General features: G+C 35.0%; 1 protein-coding gene and 1 long non-coding RNA gene across 11 annotated transcripts in view; one reads left to right on the top strand and one right to left on the bottom strand.

The window, feature by feature from the left end:
- The window catches only part of LOC309817938, a 73,385-nt gene extending 71,907 nt beyond the window's left edge, over positions 1–1,478 (top strand). For all 3 annotated transcript variants that reach the window (XR_014296286.1, XR_014296287.1, XR_014296288.1), the window contains 2 exons: positions 614–699; positions 789–1,478. This is a non-coding gene — a long non-coding RNA (uncharacterized lncRNA). The remainder of the gene's footprint in view (positions 1–613; positions 700–788) is intronic.
- The window catches only part of HEATR5A (HEAT repeat containing 5A), a 112,613-nt gene that overhangs the window by 23,748 nt on the left and 65,412 nt on the right, over positions 1–23,453 (bottom strand). For 5 of the 8 annotated variants that reach the window (XM_082647196.1, XM_082647199.1, XM_082647202.1 and 2 more), the window contains exons 17-26: positions 20,254–20,359; positions 19,307–19,497; positions 17,852–18,011; positions 14,922–15,111; positions 13,856–14,025; positions 10,229–10,255; positions 7,843–7,981; positions 5,111–5,290; positions 3,098–3,337; positions 1,516–1,697 (exon numbers count right to left, since the gene is read on the bottom strand). In XM_082647196.1, coding sequence (XP_082503322.1) covers positions 1,516–1,697; positions 3,098–3,337; positions 5,111–5,290; positions 7,843–7,981; positions 10,229–10,255; positions 13,856–14,025; positions 14,922–15,111; positions 17,852–18,011; positions 19,307–19,497; positions 20,254–20,359 — 1,585 coding nt within the window. The remainder of the gene's footprint in view (positions 1–1,515; positions 1,698–3,097; positions 3,338–5,110; positions 5,291–7,842; positions 7,982–10,228; positions 10,256–13,855; positions 14,026–14,921; positions 15,112–17,851; positions 18,012–19,306; positions 19,498–20,253; positions 20,360–23,453) is intronic. The other 3 variants (XM_082647200.1, XM_082647203.1, XM_082647201.1) reach the window with 1 other exon arrangement.

Below are 23,453 nucleotides of genomic sequence, written 5' to 3'. Positions count from 1 at the left end.
CTCTGGATGCTAAGAGAGCCATCTTGATACCACTTGGAGAGGGCAAACTTGAGAATAAAACCAGTGCAGAAGAAAGCAGAGCCAACTACGGTTCCTGAAAACAATTTTCCTTTCCTCCTTAAGTGAGTGGTAATTTTATTTCTATCATTTGCAATTTTAAGAGCATTAAAAATATAAGAGGGGCTTCCCTGGCAGCGCAGTGGTTGAGAATCTGCCTGCCAATGCAGGGGACATGGGTTCGAGCCCTGGTCTGGGAGGATCCCACATGCTGCGGAGCAACTGGGCCCGTGAGCCACAACTACTGAGCCTGTGCAGCTGGAGCCTGTGCTCCGCAACAAGAGAGGCCACGATGGTGAGAGGCCCGCGCACCGCGATGAAGAGTGGCCCCCGCTTGCCGCAACTAGAGAAAGCCCTCGCACAGAAACAAAGACCCAACACAGCCAAAAATAAACATACAAATAAATTAATTAATAATAAAAATATATATATAACAGAGCTCCCTTTAAGTAAGTTGAATTATAATATTTTAGTCTAATGTGATTAGTTGTATCTAACTCCTGTCCCTTCCTTTTGCTCTTTCCCTAAACACACATTGGCATTACCTGCTGGGAAGATGTGATGGAGCCTGCTAACCAACTGGTGAACTGCTCTGGATTCCCTAACTGCCAGCCATCAGAAGCTGCCTTTGAATCATGAGAGGTATCCTTGGATGAATGCTACTGAAGGATTACATGTGATGTGTATGATATAATATGTGATGATTTTGTTATCTTCCTTGTTCCTCCTAGGCTGCTTAATGCACCAGTCAAAAAAACACTAGTTAAAAAGCTTACAGAGGGCTTCCCTGGTGGCGCAGTGGTTGAGAGTCCGCCTGCCGATGCAGGGGACACGGGTTCGTGCCCCGGTCCGGGAAGATCCCACATGCTGTGGAGCAACTAAGCCTGTGCGCCACAACTACTGAGCCTGTGCTCTAGAGCCCATTCGCCACAACTAATGAAGCCTGTGCCCTCTAGGGCCAGCGTGCTGCAACTACTGAAGCCCGCGTGCCTAGAGCCCGTGCTCCGCGACAAGAGAAGCCACTGCAATGAGAAGCCTGTGCACTGCAACGAAGAGTAGCCCCTGCTCGCAACAATCAGAGAAAGCCCGCGCACAGCAATGAAGACCCAACGCAGCCAAAAATAAATAAAATTAAAAAAAAAAAAGAACAATGCCTATTCCACAGGGTTATTGTTAAAGATTAACTTAGTAAATGAATGTTAATTTTTTAAAAAAGCCCTTTATTCCCCCAAAATTACCAAAAAGGTTTTAATTATGAAAATTAACCTTTAGTGTTATAAAAGACCTGTTTTATGTATTATTTTGCTTTTACATGAAGATTTCTTCTTTAAACATATACTGATTATACTGGTGATATATTAGCAGAGATACATACTCATTTACATATTAAAAGGTGACATGCCAGTTAGTTCCACAGACTTTTAATAATAATAAAATTCTCTAGTAGAAAGAGCTTACATTGGCTTGATACTGTTCCAGAATCACATGACCTGGAAACTCTGGTTCTGGAATAGTTGCAAATCGCCGAATAACAACTAACAGTGTTTCAAGGCCAGAAAGACGGAGCTGATCACTGTGATCTGTGGCAGCCATAAAAGCCATGCGAATTAAGTCACCAAGATGTAGCACCAAAAAGTCATCTGCAATATTAAAAAAAATATCTTATTAAGAAAAAGAATATGCTGGAACTAAGATTTATGTTAAGTGATAATTTTTCCTCCTTTTAATTTCATAACTTAGACTTTCTTTTAAGTACTTCTGATTTGATTTACATTTTACTGTTTGTTAAATACAGACTTTAAACTGGCTTTACTGCACCAGTGCAAATACTCACATACAAACAACTATCCCAAAGCAAGTAATTATGCAGCTATTCAAAAACAAAGGCAGAATTAGCATCCTTTAAAAGAGTACTAATAGTACCTTCAATAAAAATTTTGTTCAGACTTTCTGATAAAAGTACATTAGAAGGTACTTAGGAGACTGGGTTTTGATGAATTAGGCAGTAATTTAATCATCCTCTTTACATCAAGTTGAGGCTAAAAGACTTAATGTCCCTTTAAAAAAAGTTTTATGTGGTTCTTTATATGGACTACATTACCTTACTTTTTTGCATGTCCTGCCACACACACAAATGATGGGAGCATAAAAATATTTCTAGCTGTGAAATTATAAATGATAATTCCTTTCACGCCTACAATATATTCTTTGGTATAATAATTCTACTGGGGAGAGACATAAGACAATCATTTAACACTGTTCCAACAATAAAATGTTTACAGGTACAACTAACCTTTACCTAAAAAATATGTGAGACCAATTCAAAGAAGTATACTAGTTATAGGTCACACTGAAGAAACCAACTCATCTTAGTAAGTGCCAATTACAGTTTTAATTGGGAGCACAGGAGTCAGTAAGCACGTATATCAGAATAGTGCTCATCACAAATAAGAGACTCAATAAATGCTTGCTTGAAAAACAATTAAAATAGAAATACTTAATTCATACTCTCAGACTGACCATAACAACATCTTGCCTTATGATTCTTTTGTCAGGTAAAGAATATTTCCAAGGCACTGAGACATGAGCATTTAGTCTTTGAACATATGTGCTTAAGTGATTTTAAAAAATTAGACATTAAACCATAACCCACACGCATTTAGGTAAAAATAATAAAACTGAACAATAAAAGGTCAAAATGGTCTTACAACTCGGTTTACTTTACATTGAGATAGACTTAAATATTTTCTAGGTAATATCCTTGAAACCAAAATAATCTATGAGCAAAACTGCTCTAAGTTACAATTCAGAAAATAAAATTTAGAAAATAAAATTTGGCAACTAGCTAATGTACATACTACTTTCCAAGAACATGACTATTCTCTATAAACTTAATATATCACATATGTCCACTAAACAAAAGTGAATGTGAATTTAAGAAGTTTAATCATTAAAAATGTATTTGAACATTAAAAATATACTATAGGCAGACAGCATTTCAATGTATATCATTTGGTCTTTTCATTATTATGCCACTTACTTCTTGAATCCCTTTTTTTCATTTCTTGTGCTAAAGCGATGTCAAAATGTGCACTGTGTGCATTCTCACACTGGTTAATTATCCTGCAGACACATTCAGCAGCAAAGACTCTTGTAGCCCATCGCGGATTGGTAAAAGGATGAGGTCTGCCATCATTTCTGATGGTCAGAACTGAAGCATCATCCCCTTTATCTCCTTCCTCTTCTTGCATTGTATCCACACAAGTTACAGTTGTAAAATCTTTTATCAAGGGAGAATACACATAATCACAATCAGTTGGAAGATATATTTATAAAGGGACACAATGACTTCAAGTACAGACTAGAATTACTGTTGATCAAAATGACTACTAGTAACAGTGGTATCTAAAGAAATGCTAAAAAGAACTATTCTTAAAAAATGACAAAGTTGTTAAATTATATTTAAAGTGAAAACTGAACATGATACTAGAATAATTATCAATCCCCTGTATGTAGATGGATATGCTTAAGGAAGCTCAGAATTCCCTAGTAGGGAGTGTGGTGGATAGAACTAGAGATGTTGTTTTAACACTGGGGCCTTGAATGAATTTAAGAAGGTTCCTGAACCCACTAAAAATGTCCAAAAATGTTTTTTTCAGTACAGACTCATTGCTGTAATTACAGTCTCAAATTGTCCTGATGGCCAGAGCCATTAAGTAGTAAATTATTTCCCCTTAATATTATACTAACTGCTAACTTATTAACTGTTTAACTCGACTTAAATTGGAACTTATGCTATAAAACAAACCAACTTGTTTTCCTTAAATTATCTTGTATGTCAACATTTTTTGAGTGTGATACAATAGATAGCAATGATGTTACAAATAAAGTTAAGGCGAACTCTTGTCTTAAAACTGAGAAGCAAACAGACACTGAAATGTGGGTTTTCCTAATAAAAAGGGATAGAGGCAAACTACAAAGGATAAAGAATAAATGGTGAAATAAAATTGAGCTATTAAAAATTTTTAAAAAGATAGGTAAGATACCAGAAAGGTATAATCAACCTATCTATGCACATATATTTTTTTCTTTTAAAGAAGTCCTTCTAAGTTCTTAAGTAGTGGCGATAGAGGAGAACATTGAAGAAGGAAAACATGTAGAGCATAATGGTTGAAAGAGCAGGTATAAATCACTGGAAGAGTACCAAGAAGAACAGAGGTAGACAGAGAAGAATATTTTTAAAAATGCCAAAAATTTTATGGTACCTTTCTTCCTTTCACATAACTTAACTCAGAGACCAAAGTGACATTAAATTATAAGACTTAAGTAACTGAGTTGAGAGCTACTGAAATATTATGAAAAGTTAAGATTTTAAAGTCATGTAGGCTAAGGTTTGAATACATCTGTGTGTGTTACTTAACCTTTCCAAGTCTTGTTTTCTCTCGTGTAAAATGGAATAATACTGCCTACTCATGGGATGGTTAAAGGATTAAATCATATAAAATATGTACAACACCTGGAACAGAATTGGTTTCTATCCTCTTTCTTCCTCATTTATTTTCTTAGTCCAGGATATAAATTTTAAAGACTCTAACACACTTTCTCACTAATAATTATCTTGTACTAACAAAGACATTAGAGAAACAACACTATTAATATATTTAAATTAACATTATTAAGAGTAGAGAAACTGGCTTGCTCAAAATGTCATAACTCTTGGTGAGTTTTCTATTAAGTTGATTTGAGGCAACACCTCAAATATTTCTCATATGTATGAAAATAAATGATGGGGCTGCTGTAAGTTAAGTTATCCCTTTTATAGCATAAATAACAATTCTAATTTTTAGTTTGTTTTTCACAGGAAAGTCATATAAGACAATTATAAGAAAAAAAAAAGTAGGCTTTTAAGTGTTGGACTAGAATCTCCATTAAAAAAAACAACAAGCAATTATAACCCAAATATCCAGATTGATAAACTGTCACTAGCAAACAATTTTAGATAATGCTCTTACTTTTAATCTTATTATGTTGGCTGGTAATCACCAATACTTACCAGCTGATGCAGCAAGTACATCTTTACAAAGCTTTAACCAAAAGGAGAGTTTATCCACTGCCATAGATGTGAGCATATGGTTTAATGTCTCTTTGATATCATGGCATAATCTCCCATCTGTCTCTTTGTCAAGTAAGGTCAATAAGGCCCCTTCAAGGCCTACTTCTCTGATGTTAGCATCTGACAAGAAGAAAATCGATGATCTAAGTAATACAGAAAACAAAACTGCCATATGAGAAGCACACACATTCAGTAGTTATTAAAATATTACATGCAAATATATTCTAAAGAACTAGTCCAAATATTGCACCTCAACCTACTGAGGTCTATTTTAGTTCACAATTCAAGTTTGGTAATTATTCACAACACTGCAAAGTTATTTTTTATGCAATGTCATTGAAAGATAAATCTTTATTAAGAGTTAATATGTTTTCCTTAAATTAGATAAACATTTAAACCCAATTAGCATTCTAATACTTATAAAAATACTTTCTAATACTTTATAAAAAAATACTTTCTAATACTTATATAAAAAAAACCCCAATACTTATGAAAATTTATACAATGTTTCTTGGTATGATTATTTTACCTTTTCTTTAAAGTTAATTCAAATAAATAATCATAATTAAGTTTTACTTATTCTGGTACAAAAGCTTTACATTTATTAACATGAGAGTAAAACTCAGACAGAAAACAACTATTGTATGGAGAACAGTGTTTAATTACTGCAACTAAACTACAGTGGATCTAAAGAAGACTACTGAATTAATATAAATTACTACACAATATTCTCACTGCAAAGTAATAAATCATCTCAAAAAAGAAATAAAAACCTTGATCTAGTGTCTATTTCCTCTAATTCTGAAAATGTCAAAAGAACGTATACATTTTCTCTTGAAGATTTAACTCATTTGGCAATTATGAAAGCATTTAGTTCTAAAGATTATGCTACTATTTTAAAAGAGGAGTTATCTTTTAAAGATCAGAAGGAGGAGGTAGGAATGTTTCTGATTAGGAGTCAGAACAGCCTAATGTAATGTGTGAGTCATGACTGGATCATAAATTTGGATGGGGGTGAGAGAGGTAGGAAAGAGTATTATAAAGGACTATAATGGGAAATTTGTGCAAGGACTGTACATTCTATGAAGCTACTAAATTAATGTTGATTTTAATAGGTATGGAAATAACATGTGGTCATGTAGGAGAATGTCCTTGAAAAATGCAAATAAGTATTTAGGGGTGAACCATCATGATGCCTGCAACCTGCTTTCAGATGGTTTGGCACGAGGTTTGTGTGTGTGTGTGTGTATATACTGAGAGATATATAAAATGAGTATCGTAAAGATAGTAGGTGAATCTATGTGTTCACTGCACATTTCTTTCAACTTTTCCATGGGTTTGAAAAACTACAAAACTTTTAAGAAGGAATATGAGTTCTTTACTATAAATTTTTCTTTTATTTTTGGCTGTGTTGGGTCTTCATTGCTGAGCATGGGCTTCCTCTAGTTGCAGTGGCTTCTCTTGCTGCGGCGCACGGGCTCTCTGCACGCGGGCCTCAGTAACTGTGGCACGCAGGCTCAGTAGTTGTGGCTTTCAGGCTCTAGAGCGCAGGCTCAGTAGTTGTGGCTCATGGGCTTAGCTGCTCTGCAGCATGTGGGATCTTCCCAGACCAGGGCAGGTGGGTTCTTAACCACTGCGCCACCAGGGAAGCCCCTTTACTATAATTTTAATCACACAGCTAATTCAATAATTATGTACCAGTACAGTTACATAATAAAATCCTAAAGCAACAAATACAGATAATTCCAGTGGTGAATATAAGTTAAAGGTCACTTTGGGGAGAATACCACACATTAACCATGTTCTGCAACCTGTCTGATGACTATAACAGTTCAGCAATGCTGATAAGCTCAAGTCAGAGCAAAGGTTTTAATATAATAATAAAACTAATTTAAAGAGCACAACATGACAGTAAAATACATTATAGATCTGAGAGCTTTAGATATTGGAAACGTTTATGAAGTCTGAGACCTAAAACTGTGACAGCACTTGGGAAACTATATACTTTTAAAGTGTAAGATATTATCATTACTATTTTTATAGGCTGTTTGAATTTATATGCATGTTTGAGTTATTCACATAATTTTTAAATGAAGAGACATACTTAAAACAAATCTTACTGGCCAAGAAATCCTTTAATTCAGCTCTAAAATATAGAAAGGGTATAAAAATCCTTTAACTTGAAGCAGATTCATCTATGAGAAATTTTATTGAATGAGATTTAGGGGGAAGACAGGCATATATGATAAAATGACTTCAGCACTAAATCCAGTTTCAATCCATTATTGTAAAAAAACTCGTTTGAAACCAATGGCTCTCAAACTTCAGTACCATTATCATTATTGTAGAAAAATAATTAAGAGATTGCTGGGCTCTACTGCCAGATTTCTGGCTTAGCAGATTTAGGATGGGGTCCAATAATCTGCATTTCTAACAAGTTCCAAGGTGAGGTGGATGTCGCTGCTGTAGGGGGCCTAAGATGGAGAACCATTATCTAAACCAGTAACATCACTGGGTGGAATGATAATCATTGTTAGCAATTATCACTTGTAGCAGGTTTAAGACATTATATACTAACTTTTAAATTTCGTTTTAAAAACTCATGTTTATATGGAAGATTTAAGATTAAAACAGTCATCTGAGCTGGAGATAATACTGATAAAAAGAACTACCTGGAGTCAACTCTTCTCTGCTATCCTTAGCAAGCATAACAGCGTGTTCTGAAACTTCAGCTGCTTCTCTCTGAACAAGCTGACGTAAACAAGCCAGTACTGCTCGTCTCAGTAACAAATAGGGACTACAAAGATTCACCTGAAAAACACCATTTGGGAAGTAAAAGAGCTGAAATTCTTCGTGGCATTCAATACATCTAACAGATATTCACTGGACCCCTCCTGATTGTGTCCAGCCCAGTGATGGGCTGGACACAATTTACTAAATACACAGAAACTTCAACTATCCTAGCACATATTTTTTATTATACAACTTAGAAACAGCTTAAGGAGTAATACATGTATTTATTAGGCAATATTCATAAACAAATCCAAGCAAAAGCCTCCTGACAATGTTAGAAGACATAAAATTTATATGAGTAAAACAGTTTTGAGAGACAAAAGAGATACAATGGAGAAAGAATTTATTTACAGCTTATATATATGTGCTCATGGAACTATATTATAATGTTTTATGAATCTCTAAGTAGAAGTTTATACAAATCCATATAAGCACTGTAGCATACTGGTTAAAATGGAGGCTCTGGAGTCAAACTGTCTGAGTCCTAGATCCATGACTTACTAGCTGTGTGACCTTGGGCAAACTATTTAACCTCTCTGTGTCTCAGTTTCCTCATTTGTTATATGGAGATAACACTAAACACTACCCCCATCTCACAGGGCTGTTGTGAAGTCAACACAAAGAAACATGCAAAAGTGCTTAGCACAGTACCTGGCAAATAGTAAGCACTCGATAAATGTTAGTTATTATTAATGCAGCGTCTATCAGTAGTAGTTTATTCAGATGCCATACATAGTAAGTAAATGCATTTTCAAATAAAGGCAGAAAGAGTCTTACTCAGAAAACATATTCACCGAAAATGCTCTCTAGAAACAACATTATAGATAGCAAATTTTATACATGTATATCTACTTATATATGAATATACATATATGTACATAGATATGTAAATGTCTTAGCAATAGAGAATATTTCTGCTCAGAATGATAGGCTCAATACATATTTTTACTGAGAAGTATTTAAACCATGTAAATCTCAATAGGTTGTGTCCACCTAGGGTAAATGATACAATTGGTGATATACCTTAAATGAGCAATTAAAACAAGTCAAAGGTTTCTGGATACCAATTGTTAATGATTTCATAAGTAGAATAAAGCCTAGAGATTTTGAAATTTATTTTGTCCTAACTATGAAAATAACGACCAGTTTGGTGTGGCTTATGACAATAAATGTTCTTATAATAGTGATTTTTCTGAGCAAAATTTTAGAAATAATGGCATAATTCATATATGTGCCTTTAGATCTGGTTTATGTGTCAAAGACAGGACTGAAGTAGGTGAGTCTGTTGAAAAGACCAGAGGCAAAATTCTGAGGAAAAGAGTACGTAGTGGCAGCTGGTTTGTGATATATGATACATGCAAAGAGAGCTAAATCCTTAATTTTATCAGAAGATAAAAGGCAAGAAAAGTTTGTGAATATATTAGCAGTGAAACATATAGATGAGAACTGCTTTATAAATATGTTCTAATACCCTTAAGCTATATCATGAACTCAGAAGTGGAAAGACAGGAATGCCATTCACAAAGCCTCAAGGTCATGTCATTCTAGTCATGTTTAAGAACTCTGCTGTTAGAAACTAGTATACAGGATAACAGAGAAGTTAAAATGTAAACGATTAGGTTAATTCATGCCCAAGATTACGGCTATATTTAACAACAATGACAAAAAAGCACTCAAGACAATTTTAAAGAAAAGTTAATAAATCTATTAGTTACTTTAACTGGAGTTTTACAAGCACATAATACAAGGCAGGTGCAGCGTTTATTCAGGCTGGTCAAACAATCTTTTAGAAAAAGCATGCTCAAAAGTACTCTTTACTTGTTTGGTAGAAAAAATATTAAAAGGCCGTCACACAAAACAAAATGGGACGCTTAATATTTCCATGTCATTCTCCAGCATTTATATTGGGAAGAGGAATAGAGTGGATTAAGGCAAACAAATCAAGCAAGCAAAATACAGAAATTAAATCAAACTGTAATTACAATTCCTTTCTGAAATGAATACATTAAATCAAAATGATGCAAAATTAAGTGCAAGGAGTGAGTGCACCAGCTGGAGAAGGTTAGGGAGGATTTGTTTACATGGGTATTAAATAAACACCATGTAACATGCTATACACACTGGACTTTGCATTAATGGTTAGCTTAAACAAAGAGATGCAGAGGAAAACAAGAACATCCACAACCAAAAAAAAAAAAAACACAACACAAAGAAACAGCACTGCAAACCTCAAAAAAAGTTAGGAATCGAGGGTCAGGGACCTACCAACACAGAATTATCCAACAAGATCTCCTGCACAAAAAACAAATGACAGACTGGTCATGACAAAACCAAAAGATAAATACTAGGATGACTTTGACAACAGTCAGCTAAGCATTAAAATGTAAATGTTAATAGAGCTATCATTCAAACTGGCTTAGCTTCAGCTTTAAAAAATATGCCATAAATACTTCATTTTCCAACTTAAAATATGAGTTGAGGTAAGATTTTAAAAACAGTCAACTCAAGATGTAAAGATATAAAAAATACAATAATTTCAAAATGCACATTTGTGTAATTAGGTTTTCCTTTGGAATCTTTCATTAAGCCTCAGTAACAAAACCAGAACAAGTAGACATGAGTGTGAAAGGAGTGATCTGGATTACATTCACATGAACAGGTGTCCAGCAAGGGACCAAGTTAATGGTTTACCTCATCACAAGTTAATTATAGATTTCTTACTCTTGGAAGCCAAGTTTTAAAACTGTGAGTAGTCAGAATTGCGAGTGTAGCTAACGCCAGGTTCAGAATGGAAGTTAAATAGCATGCAGTTAGAAGAAAACCCTTTGCAGTAAGATTCCTTCCTAATGATTAAATGTATTCTGAATACTCAGGGAATTTCAGTTAACATGAAAACACTTCATGCTAACTAAGTTCTATGTAGAAAAGAAACCTGATCATAAAGTTGTTAATAGGAAAGCAAAAGCATCTTTTTTTAGTAAATTTATTTACTTTATTTATTTATTTTTGGCTGCGTTGGGTCTTCGTTGCTGCCCGCAGCCTTTCTCTAGTTATTGCAAGCGGGGGCTACTCTTCCCTGTGGTGCGCGGGCTTCTCATTGTGATGGCTTCTCTTGTTGTGGAGCACAGGCTCTAGGTGCGTGGGCTTCAGTAGTTGTAGCACGAGGGCTCAATAGTTGTGGCTTGCGGGCTCTAGAGCACAGGCTCAGTAGTTGTAGCACACGGGCCTAGTTGCTCCACAGCATGTGGGATCTTCCAGGACCAGGGCTTAAACCTATGTCCCCTGCATTGGCAGGTGGATTCTCAACCACTGTGCCACCAGGGAAGCCCCAATTTTCTTACTACAGGGCATACTTTAAAATACAATAATAAATTTAGAATAAAAGCTTTACTAATCAAAATATTAAGATACAAAATTAACACAAGTTTTGCTAACACAAAATTGCTAGTGATAGCAATTTTTGAATTTAATTTTTGTATTAAAAAAATCATTTTATAGCTTAAGTATTATGAGTAACATGAATAAGACCTGTAATTGTTACTTCTGATTTTCTCAGTTGCTCTGAATGTACCTAAAAAAAAGATCTGAGAACAGTCTCTATTCTTCTTTGTATGTAACCTTCTCAGTCTAGTAGAAGAAAAGACTACCAAATTTGATCAGATCTAATTCACAATGAATTAGTAGTTAGTCTTGCTTTTTATTTCTCAATAAACTTTACTTAATAAATGAATTCACGTATCAGTTAAAGAAGAAATTTTAAAAGGGTATTAATGGAAATTTTCTACTATGATTCAAGAAGAAAAAATGGCAGTATTGTTTTTATTTATTTATTTAGGCTATGTTTTGTCTTCGTTGCTATGCACGGGCTTTCTCTCTAGTTGTGGTGAGCGGGGGCTACTCTTCATCGCGGTGCATGAGCTTCTCATTGCAGTGGCTTCTCTTGTTGCAGTGCACAGGCTCTAGGCGTGCGGGCTTCAGTAGTTGTGGCATGCAGGCTCAGTAGTTGTGGCTTGCAGGCTCTACAGCACAGGCTCAGTAGTTGTGACGCACGGGCTTAGCTGCTCCGTGGCATGTGGGATCTTCTCGGACCAACGCTCGAACCCATGTCCCCTGCATTAGCAGGCGGATTCTTAACCAGTGCGCCACCAGGGAAGTCCCAGTGTTGTTATATTTAAATGGAGAGTAGAAACTTAGATCAACTTGCAAAGTAGTGGGTATTTTTCAGTAATTGGTATTGGCAATTGTTCTTCAAATATAAAGAGTAATATTCCTGGGGAAAAGTTGCTGAATGATAAAGGTAAAATTCTTTTCCAGTAAGTGCTGTTTTCTCTAATACATGTTTAACCCAGATAGAAAACAAAGTTTCTATCAGAAAAGTCAGTCATGTCCTCTCTTTAAGAGTCTTACATAATTATGACTATGAAAATCAATATGGAGATAAATACAATTCTATGTTTAAGTTACATGTTAAGAAAATAAAAACAATTACAATTTACTGAGTGGGTATTAAGTGCTGAGGACAAGTGCATTTATAGGTGGCATCTTGTGTAATCCTCATGTTTTACAAACACGATAACTGAGGCTGGAGGAGGTTATGGGACGTCCCTAAGGCCACATAGCTAGGAGGGAGCAGAGCTAAGAGGGTCCATAACTACAAAGTCAATATGAAATAATGAAACGAGGACTGGACAAGGAGTTCAGAAACCTGGATTCTAGGCTTAGAGCTACTACTACCTAGGTATGTTACCTTGGGCAAAATATTTCACTTTTTGGTCTTTAGTTTATATTTTTATTTAGAAGGTTGGTTTTACTGATTTTTGAGGTTCTTTCAAGGTATGAAATGCATATTTTGTCTTTAGCTTGAAAATGAAAGGTCTGTCTAAAGTAATGATTCTCAACTCTCATGTTACTAAGGGGAGTGTGCTGTGAACATTACAGGGCCAGAAAAAGTTGAAAAGCAACGGTGTCAAGTTTTTTGGGTTTTTTTTAAATTTTATTTATTTTTGGCTGCATTGGGTCTTCATTGCTGCGTGCGGGCTTTCTCTAGTTGCGGCGAGTGGGGGCTACTCTTCGTTGCGGTGTATGGGCTTCTCATGGCAGTGGCTTTTCTTATTGCAGACCACAGGCTCTAGGTGCATGGGCTTTAGTAGTTGTGGCACATGGGCTCAGTAGTTATGGCTCGCAGGCTCTAGAGCGCAGGCTCAGTACTTGTGGCACATGGGCTTAGTTGCTCCATGACATGTGGGATCTTCCCAGACCAGGGCTCAAACCCGTGTCCCCTGCATTGGCAGGCGGATTCTTAACCACTGCGCCACCAGGGAAGTCCCCAGTGTCAAGTTTTAACTCCAAGTGTAACTCAATTTTTTCAGGCAAGTCCAGATAGAAACTGGTGACGCTCAAGGTAAATCTTAAAACCACTGATGATTACGAACCATCTCATCAGAACTTTTTTACTGATCATCTTCACCTTTCTATATTCATTAGACACACTATTAGAACCCAGATATTGATGCATATGCTGCTAGGATATTAAGGAAAAATATTATTTGCCCATCTGGGATGAAAAGAACTTTATATGTAATAATTTGGGAAAGAGGAAGAAGAAGTAGGAAAAAATAGATGTTACCACATAAATATTTCCAGGTCCTACAGCATTATATACTACCTGTGATATTAGCACTCAGTATGCCTTTACTGATTAATGAATCAATATTCCAAATACTAAGTTCAATATATGAGAGGTTTAAGATATGATTATATGAAGTTGCCCCCCACTGCCCAAAAAAGACCAGAACTGAGGGAAAATAGCTACTGTACAGTCTAGAGAATAATTAAATTTATATTTAAATTTCCAATAATAGAAACTAAGGACATATACAATTTTATACTCACACAGAGGCAGCTGACCAGGCTAGACAAGTTGACATGTCGTGGAGCAAACATGTGAAGCTGCTGAAGGCATGAGATGGCCTGAGCTTGGACAAGGCAGTCTGGGTTATCTTGCATCACTGCACAACCCAACAGACAGGAAGTCCTTAGGGTAGAAACGGAAGTACTGTTACCTAAAATGAGAGCAGAAAGCTTTTAATAATTGGCCTATAAAATCATTACCCTTTAAACATATATTACTGGGCTTAAAATTTCTTTTTTCCCCCAATCTTAAACTTAAGGTTCTGTGAAGTAAATTTCTTCTACAAAAGCAGGGATAATCCAGGTTATAGATTTTTAGATTATGTTAGTTATTTTTAGTCTGAAAGATTTATGGTAAAACAAATCATTAGGCAAAGAAGAACCTACGACTATCTTCAGTTTACATCAAATTTTCATGAAAAGTAGAATTAGAAAGTGCTAATAAACTTCACCCTGCTTGTATTGAGAGTTGCTTTCATATATTAAAATCATGTACTTTGCATTTGAATAGATCAGAATAACTGAGTTTGGGGGCTTTGTCATTTATATCTTAAAAGAGATAGAGTTCTTTAAACTATTCCATTTCATGTCTGTCATTTTACTTGTTAAGGGAAGCATTTTTAGGACATATCTAATCTTTCTAAATATGGTACTCCTTATCTTTTCAAGGTAAGAAAAATAAGACTAGCATTTATTTTAACAAAATATACGGAGCACCTACTATGTGCCAATCACAAGGGTTTTTCACATTTTCTTTTATTTGATAGAAGAGGAAACTAAAGCTTAGAGACATGAGGATTTCCCCAAAGTCACCCAATTAAGTAATAGTTGGTGAAGCTTAGATTAAGTTTCTATGTTTTTTCTATCATGTTGTCATCCAGGAGTCAAAGTCTTCCCAAGACTGTTCTCAACATTCTGCCCATATATTTGAAAAGAGCATTCCACTAAACTTCACTTTACTGAGAAATGTTTGAGTCAATAATAGGAACTGAATTCATTTTTACGCATATATTTTTATGTAAAACATCACAAAAGCAGCTATGCATACCTTGTAGTTCTGGACCCAGTGTAGTAATAAGGGCATTCAAACAGCGACCAAGGCTTTGGTGAACTTCAGCATGAGTAGGAGGCACATTTAACAACAACATAATAATAAGAGAAAGGGTTGGTTCTGCATGTGTATAATAGAGTGGGCCAGCAGAATCAATTATCAATGAGAGAGAATGCAGTGCCCAGGTCTGTGAAGACAGAGAAAAACAATTTAAAATGTTATAGCAGCATTAAGAAACATAAAACACAATGAGTTGTTCTTTTGTTGAAGCAAGTGATAATGTAATAGCACAGTAAAGTATTTGTGTGTTATTACTAACTTGGAGAGAGAAATGGAGAACTTCAGGAGTTTTAAGAAAATTTTTCTCTTTAAATATCCAGTAAAAAACAATCGAGAGACAAATGCCTAATTTAGAATGGCATATGTGCATATATCTCAGCACTAAGAATTCCATACAGTGTTTGGTTCTTTAGCTAACAGCTTGAACTAAATCTGGTTTGTTGAGAACTGTTTAATCTATATAGAAAATGAAAATTCAAGTTTTTAAAAGATTCAACAATATCTACAACTACATGCAACAATTACAGACAAATCTCTTGAACACAGTGTTGAAGAAAGCCAGACATAAAAAAGTACATACCATATGATTCCATTGATATAAAGTATAAAAGCAGGCAAAACTAATATATGCTGTTGCAAATTAGGATAGTGGTTATCCTTGGTGGGACAGGTAGTAACTAGAAGAGAACATGAGGAGACTGTTTGGGGTATTGATATTGCTCTGTTTCTTGATCTAGGTGCTGGTTACATGGTGTATTCAGTTTCTACACTTTATTCACAGAGATGCACACTTCTAACAGGTGCAGTGTTATAAGTATATAAAAATAAATATATTTATAAATATAAATATTATAAATATTTATATTTATAAAACAAATATACATGTTATATATAAATATGTATTTATGTATTAAACAAACAAAATGCCTTTGAGCCAAATCTTGCCTGCCACCTATTTTTTAGAAATAAAGTTTTGTCGAAACACAGTCATGCTCATCTGTTTACATATTATTTATGGCTGCTTTCCTGCTATAATGGCAGAATTGAGCAGTTGACAGAGACTGTAATAACATGTAAGGCCTAAATAATTTACTACCTGGCCCTTTATAAAGTAAGTTTGGCAACTCTGGTTCAAACAAGACTGGCCATACACTGATAACCACTGAAGCTAGATGATGGGTATAAGAGGTTCCTTATAGCATGTTCTCTACTTTTATGTATGCTTGAACTTTTTATAACAAGAAGTATCTGAAGAGTCCTCCTTTTAGGAAATCAACTGAGAAACTTTTACCCCTCTTATCAATAGATGTATATGAAAAGCTTACAGTACTTTAAATGCTACAAAAATGAACTCCCATTAGGTGAGAGATAGCAACAATCAAGAAGAGTCAGATTTGATGACACTGGATGCCATGGAAAGAACAATTTAAATTAATCAACAAAAGATAGTCAATATAAAAGGGTGTGTGTTCAGAACAGACTTCTTGAAGGGGAAAAGGAGAAATATAATAAACAGAAGCAAAAAGTACTGTACTAAAGGAATGAAGAAGAAAGAATGGAACACCTTATAAATCAACTCAAGTAACAGATGATGTGAAAAAAAGAAAACTATTAGTAATACGGTAACTCAGGAATGAAAGCCATGTTGGATGTTGAAGTTTAACAGGACGGTGGTTAAACTGGATGTTGGAATACTAAAAAATGTGGATTATCAGAAAGGAATAGAAACAGAGGAGAGCAATAGGAAAAACATTAAGTGCAGATATGAGAATGACATGTGTGGGAGGAAAGTAGGAAGATCAGCTTAGGAGAAGACCAGTACTTTGGGTTAATAACAGAGAAAGTTTCTGGGTCAGTTGATGGGACTTCAATGAGAGTTGATTTAAGAAGCAATATGCAGGTCTTCCCTGGTGGCGCAGTGGTTGAGAGTCCGCCTGCCGATGCAGGGGACACGGGTTCGTGCCCCGGTCCGGGAGGATCTCACATGCCGCAGAGCGGCTAGACCCGTGAGCCATGGCCGCTGAGCCTGCGTGTCCAGAGCCTGTGCTCCGCAACGGAAGAGGCCACAACAGTGAGAGGCCCACATACCGGAAAAAAAAAAAAAAAAAAAAAGAAGCAATATGCAGTTTCCCCAGCTTTTCAGTAAGGAAGTGGCAAGATGAAAATCTTTCAGGAAAACATTTTTGGCTTCACATCTAGGGAGAGTTGAAAAGAAAAGAACTTAAACATAAAGTGACCAGGTAGGAGGCTACTGTAGTAATTAGGGACACACAGCGGGGACAGAGATACAATAAGGGGATTAAAAAAGCAGGAAGAGTAACAATCATTCAAGATGTGATTAAGATATCAGGAGAATGATGATTGACAGAAATGGGTAAGATATGTACAATAATATGGTAAAGTGGTTAAGAACATGAGTTCAGAGTCCATGACTTATGTTCTTCACCTGACTCCACGATATATTAGTTTTTTAGCTGTGAGCAAGTACTTAGCTTCTATAAGCCACAGTTTTCTTTCTGTATAATGGGAATATACATACTAGATTACTGTGAGGATTAAATATGTTCATATGTTTAGAAGAATGTAATACAATGCATGGTACCTGTTAAGCTCTACAAAACAGTAGACGTTATTTTAAGATGGAAGGGAGATCCATTTTCAGAAAATGATATTGAATTTGACTTTAGACACTGAGTATGAAGTAAAGATACTGAATTTGAATTTTAAAAATCCATCAAGGTTAACAATGGCTTTGATTTTATTATGGAGCAAGAATTATTTTATAAATTAGTAATGGTCAATAAAAACATAATCTGCATTATCTACAAATCAAGAATTTCAAGGAAGGTATCACATGAAGTACTTACCTGCACATCAGGAGAAGTGCTGTCCTGAGATAAAGTGTAAAGGATTCCAACACAAGAATTCAAATGTTGAGAAGAACTTATTCCTCCCAAGTACCTATGTAGGGATCCCAAAGCCAATGAGTGTCCTGTTCTGGTAACTGCGTCCCTTGCTGATTTCAGTCTGTGATTATGGAAACAAAAATAAATGACAATTACTGAAACAAAACCAATGCATGCACAGTCACTTAGGCAAACTTTCTGTATGAAGAGTTGCAAAATTCAGGAATATATTTACCGTTAACTGATAAAAAAAATTCTGAAATAACCTGAAAGGTATCTTTAAAAGAAAAAAATTTAAATAAAAATGTCTTTACCATTATCAACAATTATTTAAATATAAGCCATTTCAATGTCTCTCAGAAATACACACACACTAAATTCATATGGCAGGCATTATTACTTTATCATTAAGTTATACTTTAAAAACTCTCATTGCTGAGATACTCTAATTCCATATAAAGAGAGTTCCAACTCAAGAACTTTGATTTAAAAATTAAATATAGTAAGAGAACTCATTATTTATTAGGAGTTTTCTTACGAATTGTCTACTAGTTTAAGCGCTTTATATTTGGTCCTTTAATCTGCTCAACAATCTTGAGATTCACACTACTGATATTATCAGTTCCTTTTAACAGATGAGGAAATCAAAGTGATTTAGTCATTTTAGCCAAAGTGACTCTTACAAAGTAACCAACTATTAAATGGAAGAGTTGGGATTTGAACCGAGTTAGTAATCTGACATCAGACGTTGAGCTCATAACCAAATCAAGATACACATATTCAATAGACTAGAAGGTGAAAGCGCTGCCTGCATTACTACCACCACTAATCATATAGCTTTATATATGTATAACTAATATAACCATGAACTTTATTTGCAGTTGTTTTATTTTTTCATACTACTTTCATGTTTATTACCTCATTTGCCTTAATATTCTTAGTAGGCAGGGTAGCATTAATAACCTTCTATATGAAATAGAAGAAAACTGGTTGAGAGGATTAAGTAACATGCTCACGGTTACAAAGCTGGTAGAAACAAAAATATAGTTTATGTTTCCTGACCTGCAGCCTTCTCTCTTTCCATTAGGTTGTTCTTACTACCTATCATCTATATTTAACATGATAAAACTCCATAAGCTTCTTACTCCCAGAGTCCACTGATGGCCTATTACATCACTCATATAGATAGTGATCTTCCTCATATAAAAACTAAAGCCAAACAACTAGTAATAGTTTTATGTTCCAAAACAAGCAGGCCAAGGCGGGGTGGGGGCGAGTTCTCCTTTATTTTAAAGTATATTTCTCAATTTTTTAAAGTTAATTATCAGAATGAAGTTTCATAAGTTCCAACAAACCAACAAGCTACACTCAGTTTTGACACATAGTCCATGAGTATTAAGTAAGAAATTCACTTACTTGTCAAAGCTAACTTGAGCTAATACAGCAGTAAAAGCTCCATCATCAACCACTTGGGCTAATCTAGCCCATGCCTCTGCAGCTGCACATCTCAAGAGGGGGCTGGGACTTTCTAAGGCTCCCATCACCAATGCGAGGACAGGTCTTCTCATTTCTTCTGGACCCAAATGTCCCTTAGAGCCAGCCACATACTGAAATATGTAAAAAACAATCCAAACTTGCAACTCTAGTAAATTCTCTTATCCAGTTTGGAATGTATATTCTGGTTAACCAAATATGTTCATATTTGGTGATTACTCCTTTAAAAAAAAATCAGAATACCAAAATCCACAGTAAACATACATAATTTTTCTCATGAAGTACTTCAGAATTTTAAACCTCCAGGCAAACAATATGGTAATCAATTATCACTGTAGTATATATGTGTTCAGAAGAACATTAATAGGGATTTCCATAGAATAAAGGATCAGTGAAGCCTATTATATTTTACTTAGAAACAATCAGCCATAAATGCAACAATGAGCCAGATTTGGTCCATAGGCCAGTCTGCCAATCCCAGATCTGGGATATTAGGGTTGGTAGGTTAAAGCATGGTTCTAAGCCAAGATTATAAGTTTGATTTCTGACTAACAAGTTTTATATGGAGAAAAAATAAAAGGGGAGGGACTTCCCTGGAGGTCCAGTAGTTAAGACTCTGTTCTTCCAATGCAGGGAGCGCGGGTTCGATCCCTGGTCAGGGAACTGAGATCCCACATGCCATGCAGTGTGGCCAAAAAAAAAAAAAAAAAGGTAAAAGGGGAATTACAAATCCTGAAACATTAAGAAAAATCGGGGGGGGGGGGCGGGAACCAGCCCTTTAAAAACACCTTCCCCAACCTACTTAGTTGGCCATACATTAGGGAAAAAAAATAATAAATCAAACGTGAATTTTTAAAAAACAGAATTACCTTCAAGAAACTAGAAACTGAAGAAACAACATGTAACTGAACTACTTGTTGACGAGCTCCTTTTGTATGCTTTATACCGTCCAAAAGCTGTTCCAGTATGAGAAGCCTAAAATCAGAAACAAGATTTAAAGATAAAGTAAGTCAAAGGACAGTACTGAGTATCCACTACAAATTTGTTTTGTTGCATTTTGTTGGAACTACTAAAATGAGATAAACTGTTGTCAAACACACTGAAGCATTTTAGGAAATGAAAATATATCACAACCAATGCAAAAATATTTTGATTATGTGTCATTATGACCGTGGGGGAGAAGCATTATTTTGTGAAGAAATAACAACAAATGTATCACTTAATACAGATTTACCCGGGCAAATTCAGCTATTTCAGCAACTATTTTCTAAACAAATATTTTGTAAGTCACTTGCGTCAACATTTTTGCTCTTAATAACAGGACATACTGGATTCAAATACATTCCTTCATTTTAAAGGTAGCACTGACTTCAGATAATGAGAAGCAGCACAGCCTTTCTAACCCCAACCATACCTTAAACATGTACTTGGGATCATACTATATATAACACAGTTTTTACACTTGCTTTTCTCACTTAACATTACCTCTTTAGCACTTTTCAAATCAATTTTTATTCTTTGATAATTTTCAGGAAGCCAAATTTTACTACACACATACTACAATTTATTCAACCATTCTCCTCCTGGTGGAGAGCAAATTTCTTATTTTCACAATTCTAACTACGATGAATATATGCACATTACTTTTGGTGTGGGGTTGAATGTGTCCATGGGTTTTAATGTAGCTTCCATAAATTGTTTTTCATGTCCTTTTTTAAAATCCATTTGTTGAGATTAAAAATATGTAACCATGAAATAAATCACCCCATTTTTTCCCACCAATTTCTACAATGTTTAGAAACATTGCTTCAGAGCTCTGAATTCCTTTCCCCCCCTTCTCTCCCTTTAAATCAGGAAAACTGAAATAATTTTTAAGAATACGTCTTCCGTTGTGAACTATCTTGATGGTAGGCATAGACCTTATAATTTATCTTCATCTCTCTAGTATCTGGGTTTGTCATGTAGTCAGCAGTCAAATGTGCTTGTTGAACAATATAAAGGACAGTTGCACCCAGTGAGTGAAAACAGGGCATGACTGGCTGAAGATGGCACATGGGTATACTTTTACTCAACGCTAACGTACTTGCAATAGTATCTCTGAGCCTGTAACTAAATCTCTATCGTTCTGGTGAGGCCACAAGACCCAAATACAGTTTTGTTCCAAATGACAATTCTGTTATCAAAACAGAATAGATATGGGTATTGTGCTTTAAAAAACCCAGCTGTGGAAGAAGTTAAGTCAGAAAAAAGGGAAGGTGTGAAGTTACATGTGTATGACTTGAGGAAAGCAATATACGTAAAATCAACTCAGAGAATATAATAAACATGGTGGATCACTAAAAATTTGGGGAAAAACCACGGTAACTCTAAGTAGTCTATTTAGTTAAATATTTATTTCCTTATTTCAAGGTTAATTCTGTTCATCATAATAAACCTGAAAATCTCAGAAAAGCACAGGAAAGAAAAATAAAATTCACCCATAATACCACCATCTGGAAAGAGCCACTATTAACATTTGCCATCTTTGTTTTAGTCTCTCACCGGTCCCGTTCCCACCCCAGGTATATGGATATCATTTTTAGAAAACTGGGATCACAGTGTATACACTTTATTAGTAACTCTTTTTCATTTCCCTAAACATTAATCCCATCTTATTAATTACTGCACTGAAATAATTTTTTTTCTCTTTTTTCTCTTGGCCTCCTGTGATATTTCTTTTTTATTTTAATTGAAGTATAGTTGATGTACAATATTATATGTTACAGGTGTACAATATAGTGATTCACAATTTTTAAAGGTTATACTTAATTTATAGTTATTTAAAAATATTGGCTATATTCCCTGAGTTGTACAGTATATCCGTGTAGCTTATTTTTTACGTAATAGTTGGTACCTTTAATTCCCTCCCCCTATATTGCCCCTCCCCCTTCCCTCTCCCCACAGGTAACCACTAGATGGTTCTCTGTATCTGTGAGTCTGCTTTTTTGTTATATTCACTAGTTCATTATGTTTTTAGATTCCACATGTACTGAAATAATTTTAAATAGCTATTAGTATTATATAGTCTGGCAATACAATACCTTATTTACCCAGTTCCCTAGTTTTGGACAATTAGGCCATTTCTAATTTTTATTAGAAATAACATGATTAATGTATCATATAAAAGTTTTTTCTGCCTATTTTCCAAGATTATATTTAAGTCATTATGTTTCAAGAATACATTTATGCCCAAATTGCCTGCAGGAAGAAAAATTAAGGATAACCATATGGTTAGCCTTATGAATTTAAAACCTAAAACATCATTATTAGATCACATCCTAGTCACCTGCTATAATGGAACTGTGTCATGTTGAAAGTAGTAAAAATACTTAAGGTTAGAGCTTGAGAATTTTGTTACATTATAATAAAACCTGACCTGTACTATTTTCTTGCCCACATTCATGGGCCAAAGATTGTAAATGAGACTACCAGAGCCCAAAATATTTTTCTCCACCCTTTACCCCCAAATTCTGACAGAGATCACAACAAAACATTCTGAATCTTCAGGAAGATGGAGATGACCAGTTTTCAGTAATACTGAATTGGTATTCCTAAGTAGTATCAATTATAACATATAATTATTAGTTCAGAATGAAATTAGATATTAAAAGTTTTGAGCCTGGATGAAATAAAAACACATAGGTAACTGAGTAAACAGCAAAGACATAAAATTTGAAAATGCTGATTTACCTTACTTATATTTTCAGAGAGGGTGTACAATGGTGAAAATTTTCACTACTGAGAACTATAACTATCCTTTCCCTCTCTCTTCACCAACTCACAATCTACATTATTTTACAGCATTTTTAGCAGTGGTTCTCAAACCTGGCTGTACACCAGAATCACCTAAGGAGTTTTTAAAAATTTCAGTGCCCAATGTAGTATGCATACCATTACTATTAAGTCAGAATCTACGTTTTAAAAAGTTGTCCCAATGATTGCAATGTACAGTCAAGGGTGAAACAATCTTCAGGTGAATTAAGTAATTCATTCTTTGCAATTAGGTGCAAAATATATTGAAAAGTAACCA

This window comes from Grampus griseus (assembly GCF_964374135.1).
Source record: "Grampus griseus genome assembly, chromosome: 2".
Taxonomy (NCBI): domain Eukaryota; kingdom Metazoa; phylum Chordata; class Mammalia; order Artiodactyla; family Delphinidae; genus Grampus; species Grampus griseus.
The sequence above is the reverse complement of the archived record's forward strand: the minus strand, read 5'-3'. Positions and strand labels throughout refer to the sequence as shown.